We start from the raw sequence: 23,486 nt of genomic DNA, 5'->3' as shown, positions 1-23,486 counted from the left end.
TCTGGTTGGAACATTCAACAACTTTGTGAAGAGTGAGTCTTATTTTCTTCTTGATCTGAGCCATCAAGATCATGGAGCAGCTGCTTTCCCCTGATCAAAGAACTTTAAGGCTATACCGGGTTTTGCGTGGCCTTTTGAAGAACTTTTATTAATGAGAAAGATGAAACACCCTCAGTAGTGATTCCCAGTAATGAAAAGACAAGTGTTTATTATATGGGGAATAAAGGGAACCACACCCCCTCAACCTAATGCATTACAATATCTGCAGCAGATGACCCTATAATCATTCATGGGAGGTGTCAGCCAAAATAAGAATTTCTGCATTACCAGATTGTCTTCCTCATCAGAAAATAAACATCCTCTGAGGTAGTGACTTTAATAATATTAAGATTCTAACAGAGGTGAAAACTCATCCAAATTCAGGATCTATGACAAAAAACTTTTCATCAATCTTAGCAACTGAAAATGATCACCTCCTATGTGACCCTTTTTTCCGGATTCATAATTGAGAAAGTGAAGTGGCATGCCTTTGGGTACTTAGAAACATAGAAACATAGAAATGACGGCAGAAGAAGACCAAACGGCCCATCCAGTCTGCCCAGCAAGCCTCACACATTTTTTCTCTCATACTTATCTGTTTCTCTTAGCTCTTTGGTTCTATTTCCCTTCCACCCCCACCTTTAATGTAGAGAGCAGTGATGGAGCTGCATCCAAGTGAAATGTCTAGCTTGATTAGTTAGGGGTAGTAACCGCCGCAATAAGCAAGCTACACCCATGCTTATTTGTTTTACCCAGACTATGTTATACAGCCCTTCTTTTAAGGGAATCTGCTCCTGTGCAGCTGAGCCTATTTTGCATAGGCCCAGCAATGCGCGCAAGCCCCGGGGCTTGAAAAAGGGGGCGGGGCATGGGCGGGATGGGGCAATCTGGGGGCGGGGCGGGGCTGGAGCCTCCAGGCACAGTGTCCATTTGTCACTGTGCCTAGGATCGCGGGCCAGCCATTGGCTGGCACGTGCAACCTATACCTGCCTGGAGGCAGATGCAACTTCTAAGTTAAAGGCAAGGGGAGGAGTTTAGGTAGGGCTGTGGGCGGGTTAGGTAGGGGAAGGGAGGGGAGGTGGGGGGGGGGGGGGCGGAAGGAAAGTTCCCTCCGAGGCTGCTCCGCATAACTCTTAATATCCGGCCCTATAGGCTTTGTGAAACAGCCATGTTTTAAGCTCTTATTTAAAATCTTGGATATTTTACTGAAGTCTTAGGTTTTCAGGTAATTCGTTCCATATTTTAGGACCAGCTATGGAGATCGCTCTATTTCTCACTTGTGTTAGATGTACCGTTTGTAAGGTTGGAATGGTAAGCCTGATCTTTATACACTCTGAAACAAGCTGGAGATGGCTCATTTTAGACTTGTGCCATGCTCATTCTGAGTGCAATTATCCTGCTTCATTTTGCACACACTTGTCGACCCAATGTATTTCAATAAATCTCATAGGTAATTCATTGTGAATATCCTGAACTCTAGACCTGCTAGGGTGCTAGAGCGCACTGTGCGATAATACTCTGGCAAAACTTGTTTCTCTAGATATATCACAGACAAGAGCATTCTTTGCAAATTTTAGCCTAGCGACATATTGTGATCTTTATGAGCTTTCCTCATATACAATCCATACCTATATATCAACAAACCTGACATGAAAGCTGCGGACAGTTGAAAGACTGAAGAGTGCTACAGAGAATGCCTTCCCTCTAAATTAAAGTTGTGCTCCTTCTGGCCAAAAGTTCCGGTTGGGTCCAACGAGGGTCCCGGAGCGAACGCGCGGCGAATCACGTGACGTCTGCGTCACTCCGACGTGACGCTGACGTCACGTGCTCCTCGCAAAGGAATACAGAAATGGCGTCCTGACTCCCCGTTGGACCACCAGGGAGTTTTGGTAAGTCTTGGGGGGGGGGGGGGGGGGGGGATTAAGGAGGGTGAGGGGTTTAAATTTTTATTTAGGGAACCGGTGCACGTATGGACATAGCCTCAACTTATGGAATTCTACATATGTCCATATTGGCCGAAATTGACCCCCCCTTTCGACTTATGGACATGAACATAAACTTTTTGTCTACACATCCCTAATATATATATATATATAAATATATTTTTTAAGATTGCTCCATGTACCTCAAAGCAGGGCCTGCTAATGAGATAGCTACACTTTGAAAATGATATCTGAATTTTAGGGTAAAATATCCCTTTGTCACTGTTACCTCTGAATCATATCTCAGTGATAGCTTTCATCATGATCTCTATGTGACTAGTAAAGCCATACTGCCTGCCTGAAAGGCGTCTGCTCTGCTTTGAATTTACCTTTCCGACAATATGCGGCAAGTTCGAGGACTGCTCTTCTGTAATGTGCATTTGATTCCATACCCAATCTCGTTTAATGCGTTTGTGAATGTTATCACTTTCCACAATGGTCTTTAACTCTTCTGCATCATTTGTGGCTAATATAAAGCCATGGCAGGCCACGATCAAGGCAAGAATGATCATCCGCTTTTGCATCTTCTTTAATGCTGTCCAAGCCTAAAAAAATGTGGAAAATATGAAGCTATCAAAATATTCAATAATATATTTTTTGAAAGATAATACTTTGGATTTACATAGTATTCATAACTTTGGTGTATTAAATGTTAAAAAAATTTCAATGCTAATTTATGCAAAATATAGATGTGCAAAGACAGAATGACAGTTGGTGAATAACAGAGCCAGCGTGAACTTGGAAAAGAGATGAATTCATGTGAAAGGTGAACAACATTAAGTTTTTATTCAAGATGTGTACAATTCATGTCATTCAGCAAATGATCTGCAGATTTCCATCCTTGGGAGAAATGTAGGCACATCAGCATTACCTGCTTACTGTCCATTTGTTGTTTAAGTTGGATATCTTTCGACATCAAAGGTCTGAGATACATTCAAGGGCAGTGGTTCCCAAACTTGTCCAGGGGGGACTCCAAGCCAGTTGGGTTTTTGGGATATCTGCAATGAATATATATATGAGATAAATTTGCATATAAGGGATACAATGCATGCAAATCTATCACACGCATTTTCATTGCGGATATCCCGAAAACCTAACTGACTGAGGGTCCCTCAGGGCAGGTTTGGGAACCGCTGTTCTAGGAGTAAAGGCAAAATAGGGCCAATGGTTTATATGGGTTTTAAATATGGCAGCTAGAAAAGGTATCACGCTCTGCTGGCGGAAACCATGCCCACTATCCTACAAATTATGGTGGGAAATGACAGATATGGAAAGATTAACTGTGAAGAACTTAAATATAGGAAACCTATAGGAATTTTTTTGATTACTGGCTAATCTCATACAACGTCCCTTAGTGGGATAAGAAGCTGAATTGGTGATGTGTGGATGTGCCATGTATTCTTATGGTTGGTGTCATAGTACTTGTCAAGCTCTAATAAAAATAAATAAAGATTTTTTTTAAAGGCTTTGCTAAACATTGCCATGGCAGTCAGAAGACTAGGAGGCAATACACTTCAGATCATATTACAGTGGCAAAATATACAAGAGTAACTGTTTAATGTTATTGCCATGATAATAGAGGATATCAATTTTGTCACTGTTTTGTGACTTAAGAGAGCATAACATTTGTAATTTGTATTGGTTACTTTCCTGTACAGTACAGACACTTTGAATGCACGCTATATATTAGGTGTTTGTATGCTTATATACAAACATAATATCCAATAGTATTATTAGAGCTTATAATTTTACTAGCCTTCTAGAAAACTGTTAACACTTCAGTAAGTATGCTTTGTTTATTTGTTTAAAAGCTTTTACTGCATATCCCTCCTGATCTGCTGTTTGAGGCAGAAACAATAATATGAAATCTCTAGCTGATACGCATTGAAAATTCACTGGAGGGTATGTCACCATGGGACCATAGCACTCTCTCTCTTTAGGCAGACCATAGCACTCTCTGCCACTCCTCCACATGTGGACCTCAACCCTCTCCCCCTACAACAGTCTAATTCCAACCCCTCCACACGTTGGCTCCAATACTGCCCCCCCCCCCCCCCCAGTGAAATCCCAGAACTTCCGGACCCTAGCACAGTGTAACTCTCTGCCAGGCCAGTATCAAATGCTCTTTCTCCCATCCAGCCCAACTCCAGCAGTCTCCATCCTACCTTTCCTGCCCTAACACTCTCTGTCCCTCCTTCAGCCTGGCCCAGCTCCCACTGATTCCCCCTCCTGAGCCTGATCTTATACTTCAGGCGCCATACCCAGAAACCTTTACCCCTCACCACCCCAGCTCTCCTATTTTCTCTCTTCCCTGACACTAGCTGACCTCTCCCTAACCTGCATGGCCTCAGCACACCATGACTCTCTCCCAGTACTGTACTAAATCAAGCACCTTTTGACTCAGCCCAGCCACAACTCTCCCTCCCTATCTCCTTGGCTGAACCCCATCACTCTCCTCACCTGGGTGTCTGTGACTGGAAGGTATGGAGCAAAGCAGGGATGTCTACGTGTGCACATGGCTCTTTTGGGGCAAGGTTCAGGATCGGATAGAGAGAAGTTGTGAATATGCATGAGCATGTATATGTGTGGGGGAGAGAGAAAGATATGTGTGTGAGTGGCAGATGTGAGTGAGCATGAGTAGACATGTGCATGTGCATGTAAGTATATGTAAGTGGCCATGTGAGTGTGTGTGAGTATATGTAAGTCCTGAGTCAGCACTTTCTGATCTCATCTAAACCACAGCTCTCCCTTACTCTTCCCTGGCTAAACCCCAACACAGTGTTGCCCTTCATTCTCCTCACTTAGGGGCTGAGAAGTATGGAAGGGGGTAAGGATGTTTGTGTATGTGAATGGCTTTTGTGGGCAGGAGGTAGTAGGGTTCGGGATGGGAGAGAGAGAGACTAAGTGAATATATGTAAATATATGTAAATTGTATATGTGTATTTGGGTGTATATGTGTAAATTGTATATGTGTATTTGGGTGTATATGTGTGGGGATGAGTGGACTTGTGAGTGTGTGTATGACCATTAGTAATTGGGATGTGAGTGCATGAGTATATGTGTGTGTGAGTATATGTAAGACCCCTTACTCAACCCAGTCCACAGCCATCCCTCCCCTCCCTGGCTCCAGCATAATGTTGCCAATCACTCCGGATGTCTGTGGCTGACAGGTATAGAAAGGGCAGAGAAAAATGTGTGCACATGGCTCTTGCTAGGGGGAGGCAGGGTTCAGGGAAAGAGAGAGAGAATGAGTGAATATGTGTGAGTGAGTGTGCGTATTTGTGGGAGAGAGGGAAAGATGTGTGTGAGCAGGCAGGGCAGTGTCAGGGAATTTAAGTGAGTGGGCAAGTAGGAATGTATGTGTAAGGGAATAGATGGGAGTAGGCATGTGTATTTGTGTGAATATAGGTGAGTAGGCATTTGAGTGTGAGAATGAACATGTGTGTGTGTGTGTATTAGGGGTGTGCATTAGTTTGCAACATATTGGCAATCCATATTCGTTTATTCGTGGGGTCGCGAAACGTATCGCGATTCCCCATGAATATAACATATCATCCGTTCCATACGTTTGGCGCTGCACGCTTTTCTTAGCCGCCATTTCAAATCGGAGAACGCCATTTGGGTGTATCCATAGCCAAAAACCAGTTCTTTCCTGTGAGTCATCAGTGACCTCACAGCCCTGTCAGAGTGGGTCGGACAGGTTGGCAAGGAGACCAGAATGCAACGTATCAGCGATAAGAAATTTTGCAATGCAGCCAATTGCGCTCTCACTCAGTGTTCGGTGACGCTTTTCCTGATGACCCAGCACTATATATACTTAAGCACGCGGCGTGCCACGCACTTTATTTGCAGGGGTGATCTGGGGAGGCTGGGAGGTGGTCTGTCTCTGCGGAACGTGGATGCATTCAGAGCGAGTCTGAGTTCTCAAATCTGTATTCAATTGATAGCTAGGCTAGTTACTTAGATAGAAAAAGATATTTGTGCTTCATTTGGTTGCAGTGCCAGCTAGCCCTGTTTTTTTTAAGCACTTTTTTTAGTTGTTCTGGACGGTCTCACTGTGCCAGGGAGAGAAGCTGCTAGCAGTGGCATTTTGTTTAATTCACCCTCTGGGGAAGGTTGTAAGCACCATTTGGGTGTTGTGGGTGGGAGAGATATATTCAATTTCTAGCTAGTTTGCTAGAATTGCCATTGAAACATATATTTCATCAATTTTCCTGCTGTGCCAACAATTCCAGCTTTTTTGTTAACTGCATTTGTTTAATTGAACTCACTCAGTCTCTCTGTGCACTGGGCATCAGTGCCAGTGGGCAGGCAGTTTAGCAGACTCAAGTATACTGGGACAGCAGTGGTCTGTGTGTGCAGCCAAATCCTCAGTGGGCCTCTTTTGTAGTTAGAAGCTCAGTGTGTGCACACACATTACATTAGTGCATATCAAGGCACTGTGCCAGTGGGCACTGGGTAGTTTAGCAGACTCGAGTATATTATTGGGACAGTCTGTGCAGCCAAATCCCCAGTGGGCCTCTTTTGTAGTTACAAGCTTGGTGTGTGCACACACATTACATTAGTGCATATCAAGGCTCTGTGCCCGTGGGCAGCCAGTAGGCACTAGGCAGTGACATTAAATCCATAATGTCAGGGAAAGCTAGATACTAATGTCTATCTCTGCTTGAGATGAGAAATATAAATATATCCCAAAACGATTGTGATCTCACCTACAATAAAGTTCTTATGAACTAACTACTTTATTTTAAAGTATAGAAAAATAATTTGAAAGGAGATGAGGTAAGTTTCATATTATGGATGCATGCCTCCACGGCCTTGCGTCTTTCTTATAATATAATCATTAACTTGCCTCCTTCCTCCTTTTATTTATTTTATTTGTAAGACAAAATTTTTTGAAATATTTTTATAAATGAATTTTCTTTAAAAATCATTTGTATTCTCCGCCATGCTTAATAGGATAATCCAATGTTTTACACCAAAACTTTAAAGACTTATATTGAGTAAACAAACTCTTTATCCTAATGCTTGGGGGAAATTATCTTTTGAATCTCCGTACTGGAGAATTTCATATGAACGCCATTTGTTTTAAATCTCCATTAAGGAGAATTTCATATGAATGCCAATGTCTTGTTCTTTAAATGCCACTACCAAATTAAATAACTTTCAAGTTATTTAATTTGGTAGTGGCATTTAAAGAACATGCAAGACATGCAAGACATGCAAGACAAAATGTCGACACCCAAAAGCAGTAGTGGGACAGCAGTCTCGACTTAGCGTTGACAATGTAGCGCAGGCACTGTTTGCTTCTGATTCCGATGAAGAATCATCTTGTGTGGGAGTCTCATCAGAAATGGAAGAAGTAATAGCTGACGAAGTTTTAGGAGAATCAGTTAGTCCTGTCTTAGCCTCCACTTCAGTGCAGCAGGGGAGAGATGAAACTGATGATGATGAGGAGGAGGAGGAGGAGGAGGAAGAGCAGTCAGCGCAGGCACAGAGTGTGACTGAGGCCCCTGGCATTGTTTCTCAGGGTGCACCCACTACTTCAGCTCCAGTGACAGCATCCACCCCCAAGGCTATACAGAAGGGAAGATCATGAAAGACATCTGTGATCTGGAGCCACTTTAAAGTGATGGAGGACCCGCGTTTTGCTCGGTGTAATTACTATGGCAGGGCTAAGCAGAGGCAAGCAAATGGGACATCTATCTAATTTTGGCATGACACATCATATGAAGAGGCAACACCCAACAACAGTACTGCCATCTGGGGATGGTGGCAGTACCAGTCAGGGGACCCCTTCCAAGCAGTGTAAAGTGGTTGAAAAGGAGCAGAGTCAGCCCACGCCCTCAGCCCCTTTTAGCAATCAGGTGGCAGGCCAGCAATCCCCTGACGTGGCAGAAGCGACAACCCACCATGGAGGAAATGGGGTGGAGTGCGGTAACACTATCCCAGGGTAGGAGGCAGGAGGCCTCAAATGTTGTAACCAGGAGCATTGGGGAAATGATTGTCCTTGATGACCAGCCCTTGCAGTTAGTGGAGAATGTGGGTTTCAAGCATTTTCTGAAGGTCGTAGTTCCAAATTACAAAGTCCCCTCCAGAACCACATTTAGCAGAAAGGTCATCCCCAGCCTGTTCAAGCAGTGTCGCAGTCGCATCCAAGCGCTGCTAGCTAAGGCACTAGGAAGTGTGCATTTCACCTGCGATATCTGGACCGCCATGAATGCTGCACACTGACAGCACACTGGTGGGACCTGGCTGAGGCAGGGGCAGACAGCAGCTCTATTAGTGAACAAGTATCAGGGTGGAGGAAGGCTTTATTGCACACCCACCTGATGAGGTATTGCACACCCACCTGATGAGGTATGGACCAGGCCCATACCTCAGCCAATATTCTAGCTTGAATCAGACAGATGCTGGAGGGCTGGCAACTGCACCAGCGAGACAGGAATCCTCAGGCAGGGTTCTTTGTCACAGACAATGGTGCAAAAATGGTTAAGGCAATAACCAACGGGCGCTTTAAGAACATCTATTGTTTTGTACACACTGTGCACCTGGTAGTGAAGTCAGCTGTGGGGTTGGAGTCCAATGACCAAGAGAATGAATACCTGCATAGCTTAATTCAGAAGTGCAGGAACATAGCAGCACACTTCCACAGAAGTGTGAAGGCGGGGCAGGTTCTCCGACAAAAGCAGACTGATTTGGACATGCCTCATAAGCGTCTCATTCAAGACATTGCCATCCAGTGGAATTCCACCTTTATGATGCTGCAGAGGTTAGTGGAGCTGCAGATACCCCTTCATGAACTTTCTGGTTCAATGGACATAGGTGTGCAGAATCCCCTAGGGCATCATGATTGATTAGTCATGAGTCAGCTGGTAAAAATCCTGCAGCCCTTCAAGGATGTCACGGAGGAGCTGAGTTCCAGAAGTGCCACCTTGCCTGACATCAGCCCTATAGTTAATTTCCTGGATGAAAATTTGGAGGCCAGGAAAATTTGGAGGCCAGGAAGAGGGAATGACAGTTGAGGTGCTGCATTGTCTGGACATTTTGCAGCAGCAGGTGGAAGAGAGATTAAGGCCTTTAACAGAACAAAACACATACATGCTCGCCACAGTCTGTGATCCCCGTGTGAAAGGGAAACTCGCCCTACAGTATGATTGTCTCCTATTGGTGAAGGACCTGCTGTTAGCAAAACTCCGTGAACAGGAGCGCCATAGGCAGAGACAGATTAGGCGTGAAGCAGAGGAGGAAACAGCGGGCATGTCAGAGAGTTGTGCTAGCCCAAGCAGGAGCAGCACTCTGTCAGCGACAGCTAGTACCGCCTCCTCCTCCACTTCAGAACGCCAAAGGCATGTTGCCCATAAAGATTCATCTTTTGTGCTATGAGCTAGAGAGAAAGCAGCTGGCATGAGTGACTCTCAGCCCACCCAAGCAAAGGAGACACCAGCACAGCTGTCAGTGACACTGTATCTCTCAGAGCCTACAGAGAACATGTAGACAGATCCGCTGGCATATTGGGCACACAAGTCCACTGTTTGGCCACACCTAGCCAAAGTGGCTTAGCGATATCTGTCATGTCCACCAACTAGTATGCCCAGTGAACGTGACTTTTCAATGACAGGGGATATCATGAGCCCTCACCGCTCAAGGCTTGCACCAGAGTTGATGGAAATGCTAGTGTTTTTGAAAGTAAACCTGCCTTTGCTTGGGTTTCCAAATTTTCCCTGTGAATGGCAAGATAAATAAAAGCAATTGAAAGCCTTGCAGCAGTTCCAACTGCCTCCTATGCTCCAGATAATATAAGCACTGCAGCACATGTACCTGACCTGAAATGCTGTGCCTGTCCATCCACTGTCCAGGCCGTATGTCCCTACAAGGGCCTGACCTGAAACGCTATGCCTGTCCATCCACTGTCCAGGCTGTACTTCCATACAAGGGCCTGACCTCTAACGCTGTCTGTCCACTGTCCAGGCCGTACGTCCCTACAAGGGCTTGACCTGTCTGTCCACATTTGGAATGCAAGAACTTAAAAGGCTGACTTAAGATGTTTGGAGCTTGCAAATTTCATATGCTCAATATTTTTCATGACCTTGCCAACAGTAATGTTTCTAGTACTATCGAAAACTGGTGGTAGTTGCACTCTAGTTCATCCTCTGTGTTCTCATTGTTTACAGAGACACTGTGTAAACCACAAAGTCAACATAGGTTGATATTGTAGATTTGGACTTGAGTAGCGGTTTTCTTATTTCCGAGAGCTCTTCATGTCCTCGAATGCTGTGTCTGTCTGTCCAGGCCTAATATCCCTACAAGGGTTTGACCTCTGTCCTCGAATGCTGTGCCTATTCGTCCAGGCCTTATGCCCCTATGTGGGCTTGACTTCTGTCCTCAAATGCTGTGGCTGTCCGTCCAGCCTAATGTTCCTACAAGGGTTTGACCTCTGTCCTCTATTGCTGTGCCTGTCTGTCCAGGCCTAATGTCCCTACATGGGCTTGACCTCTGTCCTCAATTGCTGTGCCTCTCCATCCAGGCCTTATGTCCCTACATGGGCTTGACCTCTGTCCTCAAATGCTGTGCCTGTCCGTCCAGGCCTAATGTCCCTACAAGGGTTTGAACCCTGTCTTCAATTGCTGTGCCTGTCTGTCCAGGCCTAATGTCCCTACGAGGGCTTGACCTCTGTCCTCAATTGCTGTGCCTGTCCATCCAGGCCTTATGTCCCTATGTGGGTTTCCGTTTGACCTCTGTCCTCGAATGCTGTTCCTGTCTGTCCAGGTCTTATGTCCCTACATGAGCATGACCTTTGTCTTCGAATGCTGTGCCTGTCCATCCAGGCCTTATGTCCCTATGTGGGTTTCTGTTTGACCTCTGCCTCAAATGCTGTGCCTCTTCATTCAGGCCTTATGTCCCTACGTGGGCTTGACCTCTGTCCTCAAATGCTGTGCCTGTCTGTCCAGGCCTAATGTCCCTACAAGGGTTTGACCTCTGTCCTCGATTGCTGTGCCTGTCCGTCCAGGCCTAATGTCCCTACATGGGCTTGACCTCTGTCCTTGAATGCTGTGCCTGTCTGTCCAGGCCTTATGTCCCTACGTGGGCTTGACCTCTGTCCTCAAATGCTATGCCTGTCCATCCAGGCCTAATGTCCCGACAAGGGTTTGACCTCTGTCCTTGAATGCTGTGCCTGTCCGTCCTGGCCTTATGTCCCTACGTGGGCTTGACCTCTGTCCTCGAATGCTGTGCCTGTCTGTCCAGGCCTAATGTCCCTACAAGGGTTTGACCTCTGTCCTCGATTGCTGTGCCTGTCCTCTCTGCTACTATCCCAGCCCCTCTCACCCTCACAGCCTGTGTATACTGCTCTCCCTCCCACAGCTCCTCTCCTAGTTCCTCTTCCTCTCATGGTTCCTCATCTGCTCCTCTCACCACCAGAATTCCTCTCTCAGACCTTGACAGCTATATATTATTTGCATCTCAGGAAGCCTGTCCTTCCTATATTGTTGTTGCTCTCTGGTCCTTCTAAAGCCTGTTGGTTAGACATTCCATGGCCAGCCAAAAGACTGCAGGAGGAGGTGGGAGCAGTAGCAAGGAGAGAGAAGCACTTTCTTACTGCCTTTCCCTACCAGTTCCCAACCTACAGGCATGCAAGAGACAATACTGAGGGTGCTCAGCACCCACAGATTTGGTGCCTATGGACAGCAACATTTGTCAGGAAAGTGGGAATTAACAATCATTGCTACATAACACTCACTGGCCCAGGGTTCAAGTAATTTAACCAAGAGTGCCTCTGGACTACTACACTTGAGCTAGTGTCTTGGATGGGCAGTTCTATGTGCTCCAGAATCACATCTCTCAGAACTATTGATGGGTGGTCCTCCAATAAGAGAGATGGGGAGATAACAGAAGAGAAGATGATGTAGTGGTAACCACATAAAATGATGCCTCAATCTCTTCCACTCCAGTCCTTTTGAGATAACATCATGGACACTGTTGTGCTAGTGGACCCTTGGACTGAGGGGAAGTTGATGCTGCATGTGGGGAGGAGTCCCACAGGTCCCCACCATTGGTAGGTGAGGTTGGAGACAGGCAGAGACCCCTCTGGAGCTTCACCACTACTAGCCCATGTTCCCCTTAGGTTGAGCCCTCTGATGTGTCTTATGGTCGGATTCCAGGCAAGGGTCGAGGCAGGCAGCGTTTCTCGTAGTCAGTGTCTGGTCTGGGGTCAAAGCTGAGGAGATCCAAGAAAGTTCGGAAGGAGGCAAGGAACTCAGGAACTTGTAGCAACCCACAGCTTATCAGAAGTAACGAGTCCTGTTGCCAAGGTGAAGGCTGGAAACAAGATCCAGTCTTATATAGCCCAGGTCTGCTCCTGCTGTGGTGGAGCGGCAAGGGGCTCCGTGGCCGGCAAGCATAACAGACACAGATTAGATCCATAGGCATAACAGAAAAGACAAGTTACCAAGCAAATAAACTGAATACGTTAAAAAATATGGAGAAAGGAGGAACATTTCAGTGGTTTTGATATCTATCTGCTATCTATGTAGATCTCAATGTTTTCCAAGCTGCCCTTATCAAATTTACATGATCAATCCTGAAATAAAATGAAATCAGTTTTATCACAATGCTAGCTAAAATATAATCTGCATAAGCTAAACATCACAAAAATAGTGGGAAATATTACTGTACTGTGTGCATATCTAATGTCTAATGCACATAAAATAAAGACATCTTTTATACTGTATTTGTCATGCACAGAAAAAACTTGTAAGGCTAAAGCCATATTTACATTAAGAACAATATAGGGAAATTGTTGTAGTGAACTACAGAAGATTATTTTTTCTTCCTTCTTGTTGCTATGTACTTGACACAGTTTTACATGATTTTGGCACAGCCATATAAAAAGAAAAGTTAGTCTTTGTAACAGTGAATGATGATAGCAGCAGTAATGAATCACAAGATACAGTATAGACAAGCTATAGTTTACAGCTCAGTGACAGTTACCTGCTGTGTCGCTTCAGTGAGTTTGATCAGTAGTTGATATTCTAAAAAGAAATGTACAGTCCATATCCTAAATAAGATCATGCAGACAAATTCTGGAGGCTGCCTAGAGCACAGTGTTTAACTCTACCCGCAAATAGCTGCATATGCAATTTCTTTGCACTGGAATAAACTTTTAAGGATATTGTCTCCAGAAACTGTATTTTTTGCAGAAGCTTAGAGAGGTTACTCTGAAAAGAAAGAGGCTGATAGTTCTTGTGACAATAAGCAAAGTATCACAACCCTTTTTTGTATAATGTATTTTTCACCACGGGCCTGATTTACTAAGGCCCATTAAGCTTAATAAAGCAAGCACCAAATGTTTTGAAATGAGAGCTAGTTATAAGCTGAGCAGGATCTTCAGTTTCAGACCAAGCAATCTGAGTGATTTTTGAGCACTGGGGTTTAAACAATTAACACACAATTAGATGTGCTAATAAAGTATTAACTATATTTAGCACAATTTTTAAACATTAATACATTCAAACACTTTGTACTTTCTATCATAGACAAAAAATGCTAGTTTTTTTTTTTTTAATCAAGCTGTGCTAAAGTTTGCCAATACTAAGTGACTTTTTGACTAGTCAACCATTTTTGATGTTCTTGTAACTAGAAAAGGCTTGTAACAGTTTTGCAGTGTTGAGAATGACGGGTATTTTTTGTTAATTTTGAAGCACTGTGAAGCACTGATATTGAAAGGGAAGTGAAATGTATCGTCATTCACATTGTAACAGTCATGATGCATCCTGCTCTTTCCAGTATAATGTCATAATGGTTAATCATTCAGTATTATGGTGAATCATGCTGCTGAAGCAGAGCCAGTACAGATCATCACCAAAAATATTATCTTTGCAATGTCTGGGCTTAGCTAGACTTGTGACTTACAAACACATCTTTCTGAAAGATATCTGTAGATATTTTTCGTGAATACAAGTAATTCAATTCTATGTTTAAAAAATATTTCAGAGGCCCCTTCATAACAAAGAAAGACCTATAAGTGGGAGCTTGGAGTAGTTCCAGGTCAGAACTTTATAATATATTAGCGATTTCACTACAATATGCATGACACATATTATCTCATTCCCAATATTTATTTATTTATTTATAGCTTTTTTATACCGACTTTCTTGATACAAATCAATATGTAATCCCTGTTATGATGTCTCCAGTGGCTTAAATTGGGCAGCAGTCCACTGAGCATGGTTTTCCTGTGAAGGCAAGAAGTCAAAAACACTTGCCAACAAATCGATCATCACACCGCCTCATTTAAATACACTCAAAAGAAACTATATAGCCCAACTCCACAGGGATCAATAATAAAATGAAAAATACACAGCTTTCATTCTTGGTAAACAAATAGACATAATTAGAAGGAAGTTGAAAGCATGTTATATATATGAGAGTTCAGAAATACTCATTTATCCAGAATTTCTCCCCAAAAAAAGAGAAAAGAAAATTTTGAATGCCTTGCCTTCATCACCTTGCAAGTATCAATGTGGATTGAATAGGACCAATCCCTTCACTAGCTATGAAGGTTGTCTTCAGTCTACCCCTCCTAGTAGAGGATAACCTGACAGGTCTGAATTGTCAATAGCACAGAAAAGTTCGGAGGAGATGATCATCTGCCTCACACAACACAGGTATCCTTAGTCTTTGGCACTTCTTGATGTGAAATCCAGGACAACACAGAAGACAAAGATCACTAACTGGAATCTACCAGAGAAACTACATACATTTGGCACTTTTGGGATAAAGTTCTACTTCTTTGTGCACAAGTTTTTCTTTCTGTGGAATGATTTTCCTTCCTGAAAATTAGGAAATTAAACTTCCTGGACAAAAAATGCGTCATTTCAAAATTGTGTAAGCAAGTTCACTTCTTGGATTTTTGTACTCCCCTCCCCCTCACTTTACTTTGACCCTGTCTGTAAGCTACAGAAGCTACAGAAATCTTGAAATTCACCTCAACAGGGAAAAAGAAGTACTCAAGAACAACCACAAGCTGGAGGGCAAGCATTAAAATCAGATAAAAAAGAATAATAATTGTACATACTATAAAACCTAGCTTGTTAAAACATTTTGAAGAGGTTCTTCACCCCACCCCTCCTTAGTATTTAGTTTAGAATTAATTTAGTTATATAACATTGAAAATAAATTTTACAAAACCAATAAAAAATAAATATAATAAAACCAGAAATCATACAAAAATATCAACAGTTTAATTTATGGGAACATGTCTGCTGCGTTCGCTTAGGCAGACTTTCTTGCTAGATGACAGCACAGAGATATTAATATTCTTGGTTAAGCAAACTGAAACTTCAGTATTTCTGTGAAGAGCTAAAAGAAATATCTAGACAGTATGATTGAGAAGTCTGGTTTTGCTCATTTTGGTGACTACTGCATCTAAAGATACAATTGGATCTTTACGAATGGAAGTAGACACCTCGGGCTGGCGTTACACTTTCCTCCCAATCTCATTGATCAATTACTGGATGCGGCTGTCATAAAAAAACAAACAAACAAAAAAACCCAACAAAACAAAAGAAAAACAGACATGCTAGAGCTCTTTTCATTTTCTTTGAGATCCTCAGCCTGTCTAGCAAATAACAGGAGACTGTTATGGCAGTTCAGGCTTTATAGCTGCTCCAAGAGACAGATGTGCACAAAGGACTATTGCATAATGGGGTCAGCAGCTATTTATTTCAGGTCTTCAGTATGCATATCATGTACAATATCAGGTGCAAAATCGGTGGTATAGTTAAGTTTCCAGGATCATGTTATGATTGATTATGTTAAGGCATGCAGGAATTGGCAACTAATTTGAGGCTGATCAGTTGTACTACATGCTATTAGGGAATTGCAGAGGCAAATATTTTGCTTCAGTTTGTTCATTTCTTTTGTAGGTCACCTCCATTTGTTTCATTAGTTTCATATGAATATTTTTTTTATTAATTTCATTTGTTTCTCATAAAAATAAATGGAGGACACAATGCAACCTATTTTGATATTCAAAATTCAGTTTTCTAATCAATTCTAATGAACTTGTGGGCATCCCACATCAGAAGGGGAAAGAGAACTCCAAGGCACCAAGACCATGTCAAAGTGACATTAAAAGTGGCATGAATAACCATGAAGGGGAACAAAGCATCAAAGGTGCAGAAAAAAATCCCAGGCACTGACTGAGGGTCAAAGCAGCACAAAGAGTGGCTTGAAGACCCCAAAGCACCATGAGAGGTGCATAGCAGCCACCCACCATGGCAAAAACACCCTAAGATGTACAGTCTGGGGTATGGCAGCAAGGCAAAGTGACATAAAGTCCTTAAATGTGTAAAATCTGTGGTATGGCAGTAAGGTTGAGTGTCAGACCCCAACACTCAACCTCAATGGAACAGCAGCAAGGCAGAGTGGCAGCAAGATGCCTGAGGTGTAGATTCTGGGGTATTGCAGCAAACCAGAGTGGCAGGAAGACACCCAATGTGTAGCATAAGGGTTATGGAGGCAAAGAAGAGTAGCAGCAGGATTCCCAAGGTCTAGCATCAGGGGTATGGATTTCAGCAAGGCAGAGAGGCAACAAGACCCACAAGGTATAGTGTCAGGATCAGGGCAGCAAGGTAGAGTGGCAGCAAGATCCCTGTATAGCATCAGGGTTATGGCAACTAGGCTTAGTGGCAACAAGACCCCAAAATGTATCATCAGGAGAATTGATTGGTCCTCTGTCCTGTCTACTTGCCCTGCTCTCCCACCTTAGCTCTGTCCTGGCTACTACGTCACTCAGGAATTTCTTGGTTGTTATACTTACTAGTCTCACTGCAGCACTTTTCAAAGCCATAAACTTGAATGGGAAACATAAATTAATGAAACTAAAATTTTCTTTTAACATTTGGCCAGTTATGGAGAGTTCCATGACTGGCCACACTCACCAACACTGCTGCTGCATCCCACCACTGATGTGGCTTGACCGTCACCATGCTCCTGTTCCTCTGACACCTCCTTAGGCATGCATGCATGTCCTCTCTCAAAGTCCCTGCAACAGGATTTGGCCTGTGGCACCTTCTGATGATGTCATGCTCTGTTGCCCATTTTAGGCACTTCCAGACTTCCAGCAGACACCTCAGCAACAGGTCTCCTGCTGTCTTGTGCACTGTGTTGCTCTTGGATCCTGACTTGTTCCTACTAGCCTCGTTCCGTTCCTTGCCTTGCCTTACTCCTGCCTTGTCTGTTCCAGACTAGCTTTGCTCCAGCCTTGTCCTTGCTTTGCTCCTTTTTCCACTTGCCCTTTCCTGCCCTGCCTTGGAATGATCCTCATGCTTTGACCTTGCTTGGAACTCGACTGTGCAAGTCTGCCACCTGCCCTGACCTTTGCCTGCTTCATGAGTTCATCAACCTGCCCTTACTGCACCTTGCCTAAGTCCTACCAGCCCCTAAACACACGGGCTCAACTTGCAGGGAAAGGGGTTGGTAAAGGTGAAGCCAACCCTGTCCCAGCCTGTGTGGTTTCACCTGCTGTCAGCGTGGGCCTAGCAGGTTCACCTGTGAGGCTGTGTCAATCACGCCACAGCCAGAAGGGCTCACACACTTTGACATTTTGATTAATTCATAGGCACCCTCCGTTCATTTTGAGGATCCATGAATGAAACAAAAATGGTCTTATTTGGTCATTATACCCATTTACTTCAAACAAATGTACACCCTTGCAAGTAGCCCTAGACTAGGTAGATCCTTAGCAATGCTTGACTGACTACTTGAAAAATATATCCTGATGGGATCGAGTGGCACCCACAAATCTTTTACAAACACATTAGTAGGTTTACATAAGTGGAATATTTCTGATCTTCTAATTAACATGTACAATGTGTGTATGAGTAGCAGCAGCTGAAATCAGTTTTGGGAATGGAGTATGCTATGGAGGTGCTTGGCTTCATCAATTCATATAATAGTGTTCTGATTCCAAAATGATTCACTACTCAGTCAACAAGTTTCTGTAGAATGATAATATAGACAGAGTTACTGGTTTATTGTGTTAATTTTCAGTAAGGAGTTTTACTCATTTACTGTGACTCCATTAATTATCACCATATGGAAACTGGAAACTAGCTGAGTGATTGCAGGAATCTCATTGGCAACTGTGGGTTTGCGAACAGTCTTTGGGGGCGATGCAATACCATGCACTGTGGCTAATACATGGCTTAATACATGATTGGACACACGTTTTGGATGTGTGTCCATAACCCCCGATGCAAAATGGGGATTAGCACATTCAAAATTCACGTCCAAACTGCCGCGCAGCTAATAGCACTCATCACATGTAAGTTCCATGAAGATAAGACTATTAGCTAATACCAGCAATGAAAAACATTTCCCACGTGGCCAATGCGCCTATTGCAACTTGGCAAATTTTATGCCAGCCCAGAGCTGGCATAAAGATTGTTAGGGCTATGGCTGCTGTGCATCTGCTTCACCACCAGGGGTCCCTCAAGAGCAGGCTCTCCTGACTGGCCCAGTCCATCTTCCTTGTTTTCTCTATGTTCTGGACTTCCCCTTATAACCCTGCCTGGCAGTTCCCTCGGTGCTTCGGCATCGAGCTCGCCTGGGCTCCCTGCTCTAGCCTTCCTTGCTTTGCTGTGCGTGTGGTCTTTGGACCCTGCTTTGCCTTGCCTTGCGCTGTGTGTGGCCTTCGGGCCTTCTACCCTGCTTTGCCTTGCCTTGCGCTGTGTGTGGTCTTCGGGCCTTCTACCTTGCTTTGCCTTGCCTTGCGCCGTGTGTGGGCCTTCGGGCCTTCTATCCTGCTTTGCCTTGCCTGCGCTGTGTGTGGTCTTCGGGCTTTCTACCCTGCTTTGCCTTGCTTTGCGCTGTGTGTGGTCTTCGGGCCCTCTGCCCTGCCGTATGTGTGTGGCCTTCGGGCCCTCTGCCCTGCCGTGTGAGTGAGGCCTTCGGGCCCTCTGCCCTGCCGTATGAGTGAGGCCTTCGGGTCCGCTGTCCTGCTGTGTGCGTGTGTGGCCTACGGGCCCTCTGCTCTGCCGTGTGTGTGTGTGGCCTTCGGGCCCTCTGCCCTGCCATGCGTGTGTGGCCTTCAGGCTCTTGCCTTACTACTAGGTACCCTGACCCAGCCTGGACTCTGACACTGTTGCCTACCGCCTGCCCTGACCCATCCTGGACTCTGACACTGTTGCCTGCCGCCTGCCCTGACCCAGTCTGGACTCTTACACTGTTGCCTGCCGCCTGCCCTGACCCAGCCTGGACTCTGACACTGTTGCCTGCCACCTACCCTGACCCAGCCTGGAATTTGACACTGTTTCCAGCCATCCCTGTCTCTCTCCACCTGGATCCACCCTTCTGGGTGGTGTTCACGACACCGGACCAGAGCTCAGCGTAACAGTATGCCGAAGCCATCAATTTCCAGGGGAAGAGATAGGTCTTTGTGCTAAACCGGTGAGTCAACTTTTTTTTTTCCATTATTACAAAATGCCTCAGTCTTCAAGATTTTATATCTGTGCTCGTTGCCAGACCTTAAACTATCCCAGTTACTAGGGATGTGAATCGTGTGATCGATCGTCTTAACGATCGATTTTGGCTGAGGGGAGGGGGGGGGGGGAATCTGATCGTCTTAGTTTTTTAGGTTAAAAAATCGTTTTATCGGGGGAGGGGGGAGGGCGGGAAAACCGGCACACCAAAACAACCCTAAAACGCACCCCGACCCTTTAAAATAAATCCTCCACCCTCCCGAACCCCCCCAAAATGTTTTAAATTACCTGGGGTCCAGTGGGGGGGGGGGGGTGTCCTGGCGCGATCTCCCACTTTCTGGCCACGGCTGCGTTAAGAGAAATGGCGCCGTGGCCCTTTGCCCTTATCATATGACAGGGCAAAGGTAGCGCCGGTGCCATTTTGGTTCCTGTGACCCGATGTCACGAGTGCAGGAGATCGCTCCCGGACCCCCGCTGGACCCCCAGGGACTTTTGGCCAGCTTGGGGGGGCCTCCTGACCCCCACAAGACTTGCCAAAAGTCCAGCGGGGGTCCGGGAGCGACCTTCTGCACTCGGGCCGTATTGCCAATATTCAAAATGGCGCCGGTGCTACCTTTGCCCTCACTATGTTGACATACTGAGGGCAAAGGTAGTGCCGGCGCCATTTTGCCCTCACTATATCGACATAGTGAGGGCAAAGGTAGCGCCGGCGCCATTACTTCTAGACCAGGATGGTGGACCTGCCCTTGCCTTCCGTGCCTTTTGCCTCCAGGTGAACCCTGCCCCCACTGCAAAACTAACGGGCCATCTGTTTCTCCAAAAAGCTCAGCTAGTTCCACTACACTATATCATGCTTCTGGTCCTACTAAGAAGGTTTTCACTGTTGGCAGTTTGCAAACTAAGAATTCCAGTACATCATTTCATAAAACATCTCACCAAGAAGTAAGTGATATTTCAGAAAAACTCAAGACTCACCTGGTTAAGAAGGCTTCTATAACTTCCACGCTAGAGCCTCAGAAACGAAAGCTGAGGGAAGTAATTAACTCTAGCAGGGCTCTGCTTCCCACAGCTGCCAATCGGACACTAACGAGCACCTTCCCAAGATGGCCCAAAGCTGCCCGTGTCTTCACTAAGCTGCAAGTCTCTGCTGCAGAATCAAGGAACCATGATCTGGGGTTTAAGAATCTGTCTTCATTTACCACGTCCTCTACAGCCCAGTCTTTATCCTCCTCTCACCCCAGCATAATGATTCCCCTAACTGGTCAACAATCCACAACTGACTTTATTACTCTGCCATCTCAGACTGTCGCAGTATTCCAGAAGGGACTGGAGCCTGCCCTGCCACCCTCGGAGGGGCTTGAGCCTGCCCTGCCGCCCCCGGAGGGGCTTGAATTTACCTCTGTGCACCAGGAGGGGCTTGGACTTACTGCCTTGACGTCCCCAGAGGGATCCGAACCGGTCCTGCTGCCCCGGAGGGGCCCGAACCGGTCCTGCTGCCGTCCCCGGAGGGGCCCGAACCGGTCCTGCTGCCGCCCCCGGAGGGGTCCGAACCGGCCCTGCTGCTGCCCCCGGAGGGGTCCGAACCTGCCGCTTTGCCCCAGGAGGGGTTATGGACTATTTCGCTGCTCCAGGTGGGGTTTGTGTCTGCCTTGTCACCCCAGGAGGGGTTATGGAGATCTGCACCGACTCTGCTGCCCCAGGAGGGGTTAGGGACCATTTTGCTGCCCCAGGTGGGGTTTGTGTCTGCCTTGTCACCCCAGGAGGAGTTTTGGACTGCTTTGCTGCCTCAGGAAGGAGTTGAACCTGCTGCATCGCCCCAGGAGGGGTCTGACTTCATTATTGAGTACCCCCTGCAAAGATGGGACCCAGGAGGAGGGGGAGGCCTTGAGGGGGGGTACTGTTACGGCTATGGCTGCTGTGCAACCGCCTCACCACCAGGGGTCCCTCAAGAGCAGGCTCTCCTGACTGGCTCAGTCCATCTTCCTTGTTTTCTCTATGTTCTGGACTTCCCCTTATAACCCTGCCTGGCAGTTCCCTCGGTGCGTCGTCATCGAGCTCGCCTGGGCTCCCTGCTCTAGCCTTCCTTGCTTTGCTGTGCGTGTGGTCTTTGGACCCTGCTTTGCCTTGCCTTGCGCTGTGTGTGGCCTTCGGGCCTTCTACCCTGCTTTGCCTTGCCTTGCGCTGTATGTGTGGTCTTCGGGCCTTCTACCCTGCTTTGCCTTGCCTTGCGCTGTGTGTGGTCTTCGGGCCTTCTACCCTGCTTTGCCTTGCCTTGCGCTGTGTGTGGTCTTCGGGCCTTCTACCCCGCTTTGCCTTGCCTTGCGCTGTATGTGTGGTCTTTGGGCCTTCTACCCTGCTTTGCCTTGCCTTGCGCTGTGTGTGGTCTTCGGGCCTTCTACCCTGCTTTGCCTTGCCTTGCGCTGTGTGTGGTCTTCGGGCCCTCTGCCCTGCCGTGTGAGTGAGGCCTTCGGGCCCTCTGCCCTGCCGTGTGAGTGAGGCCTTCGGGTCCGCTGTCCTACTGTGTGCGTGTGTGTGGCCTACGGGCCCTCTGCTCTGCCATGTGTGTGTGTGGCCTTTGGGCCCTCTGCCCTGCCGTGCGTGTGTGGCATTCACGCTCTTGCCTTACTACTAGGTACCCTGACCCAGCCTGGACTCTGACACTGTTGCCTGCCACCTGCCCTGACCCAGCCTGGACTCTGACACTGTTGCCTGCCGCCTGCCCTGACCCAGCCTGGAATTTGACACTGTTTCCAGCCATCCCTGTCTCTCTCCACCTGGAGCCACCCTTCTGGGTGGTGTTCATGACAACGGACCACACTCAAGTGCTCATTGATAAAAACAAAAAAATTCCTGCTTTCTGTGATTCCTCCTATTAGCAACGTCACAATATTAAGTAAGAGAAACCACAGAAAGCAGGTTCTGGTAAAAAAAAAAAAAATCTCTGGTAAAAAAAAATAATTCTGGGCACCCAATATAAGCGCACAAGATACACAGTCCAGGCCGTTTATCTTGTGCGTGTATCTTGTGCCGGTAGCGGCAGAAAACAGATGCTCATACTGAGCATTTATTTTCCCAACCCGCAATGACAACCACCTCTCATGTGCGCCCAATACTGAGGAGGTGCTAGGGATGCACAGTTTTCCCTAGTGCCTCCTTTTTAGTGCAACCCCTCATTTAAATATTGCATCATGCACCCAGGAGAGGTGGCTGGGCACGTGTTAGGAAAACGGGCGCTCAAGATTGAGTGACTGTTTTCTATGCACAAATATTGCATCGGCCCCAAAAGAGTTTATATGCAGATTTCAACAAATGTAGGTGGATAGCACTGTTGCGGCTCAAGACTGGAAGGTGGACCCTTGGGCCGGCCAGGCAGAGCAGCCGCTCCGGTGGGAGATGAAGGCCGGGAGGCGGCACACAGCTGGACAGACAAGCTGCATTTCACCCTGGAGATCCTATATCCCCCCAGGAGGAGCCCATAGCGATCCGGACCGCTGGGACTTAGGAACGTGGCAGTGGAGAGGCGTCTGGACAGTCAAGCAGTCTAGGCAGGCAGCAAACCGGAGAGTCAAGGCAAGCCGAGGTCAAGAACCAGGAATCAGCCGAAGAAGCAGGAACAGGAACCACAGGAGCGGATCAGGAGCTGCAGGATCAGGAACCACAGGAGCGGATCAGGAACCACAGGAACGGATCAAGTACCACAGGAATGGATCAGGAACCACAGGAACGGATCAAAAACCACAGGAACAGGAGCAAGAACAGCAACTAGCACTCCAGTAAGGAGAGACCTCGTTGCAAGGCAAGGCATCAGTGGCAGACGCTGGCTTAAGTATCCTGGTGGCGTCTGACGTCAGTCAGAGGGCGGTCCAGCACTTCCGGGTGCTGGACCTTTAAAACCCCGGGCTTTGCGCGCGTGCACGGTTTGCCTAGCGGGGGCGGGGCTGGAATTGGGCCTCGGCGGCGTCTCCCTCGTGGAGACACCGCT

General features: G+C 46.4%; 1 protein-coding gene across 3 annotated transcripts in view; it reads right to left on the bottom strand.

Moving 5' to 3' along the window:
* The window catches only part of CDH5 (cadherin 5), a 197,527-nt gene that overhangs the window by 150,560 nt on the left and 23,481 nt on the right, over nucleotides 1-23,486 (bottom strand). The window contains exons 2-3 of one of the 3 annotated variants that reach the window (XM_029608178.1): nucleotides 2,893-3,019; nucleotides 2,351-2,566 (exon numbers count right to left, since the gene is read on the bottom strand). In XM_029608178.1, the coding sequence (XP_029464038.1) occupies nucleotides 2,351-2,566; nucleotides 2,893-2,955 (279 nt within the window). In that variant the 5' untranslated portion in view covers nucleotides 2,956-3,019. Of the gene's footprint in view, nucleotides 1-2,350; nucleotides 2,567-2,892; nucleotides 3,020-13,010; nucleotides 13,100-23,486 lie in introns of those variants that run through there. The other 2 variants (XM_029608177.1, XM_029608179.1) reach the window with 2 other exon arrangements.

The sequence above is a fragment of the Rhinatrema bivittatum genome, chromosome 7 (genome assembly GCF_901001135.1).
Source record: "Rhinatrema bivittatum chromosome 7, aRhiBiv1.1, whole genome shotgun sequence".
NCBI classification, from domain to species: domain Eukaryota; kingdom Metazoa; phylum Chordata; class Amphibia; order Gymnophiona; family Rhinatrematidae; genus Rhinatrema; species Rhinatrema bivittatum.
The sequence above is the reverse complement of the archived record's forward strand: the minus strand, read 5'-3'. Positions and strand labels throughout refer to the sequence as shown.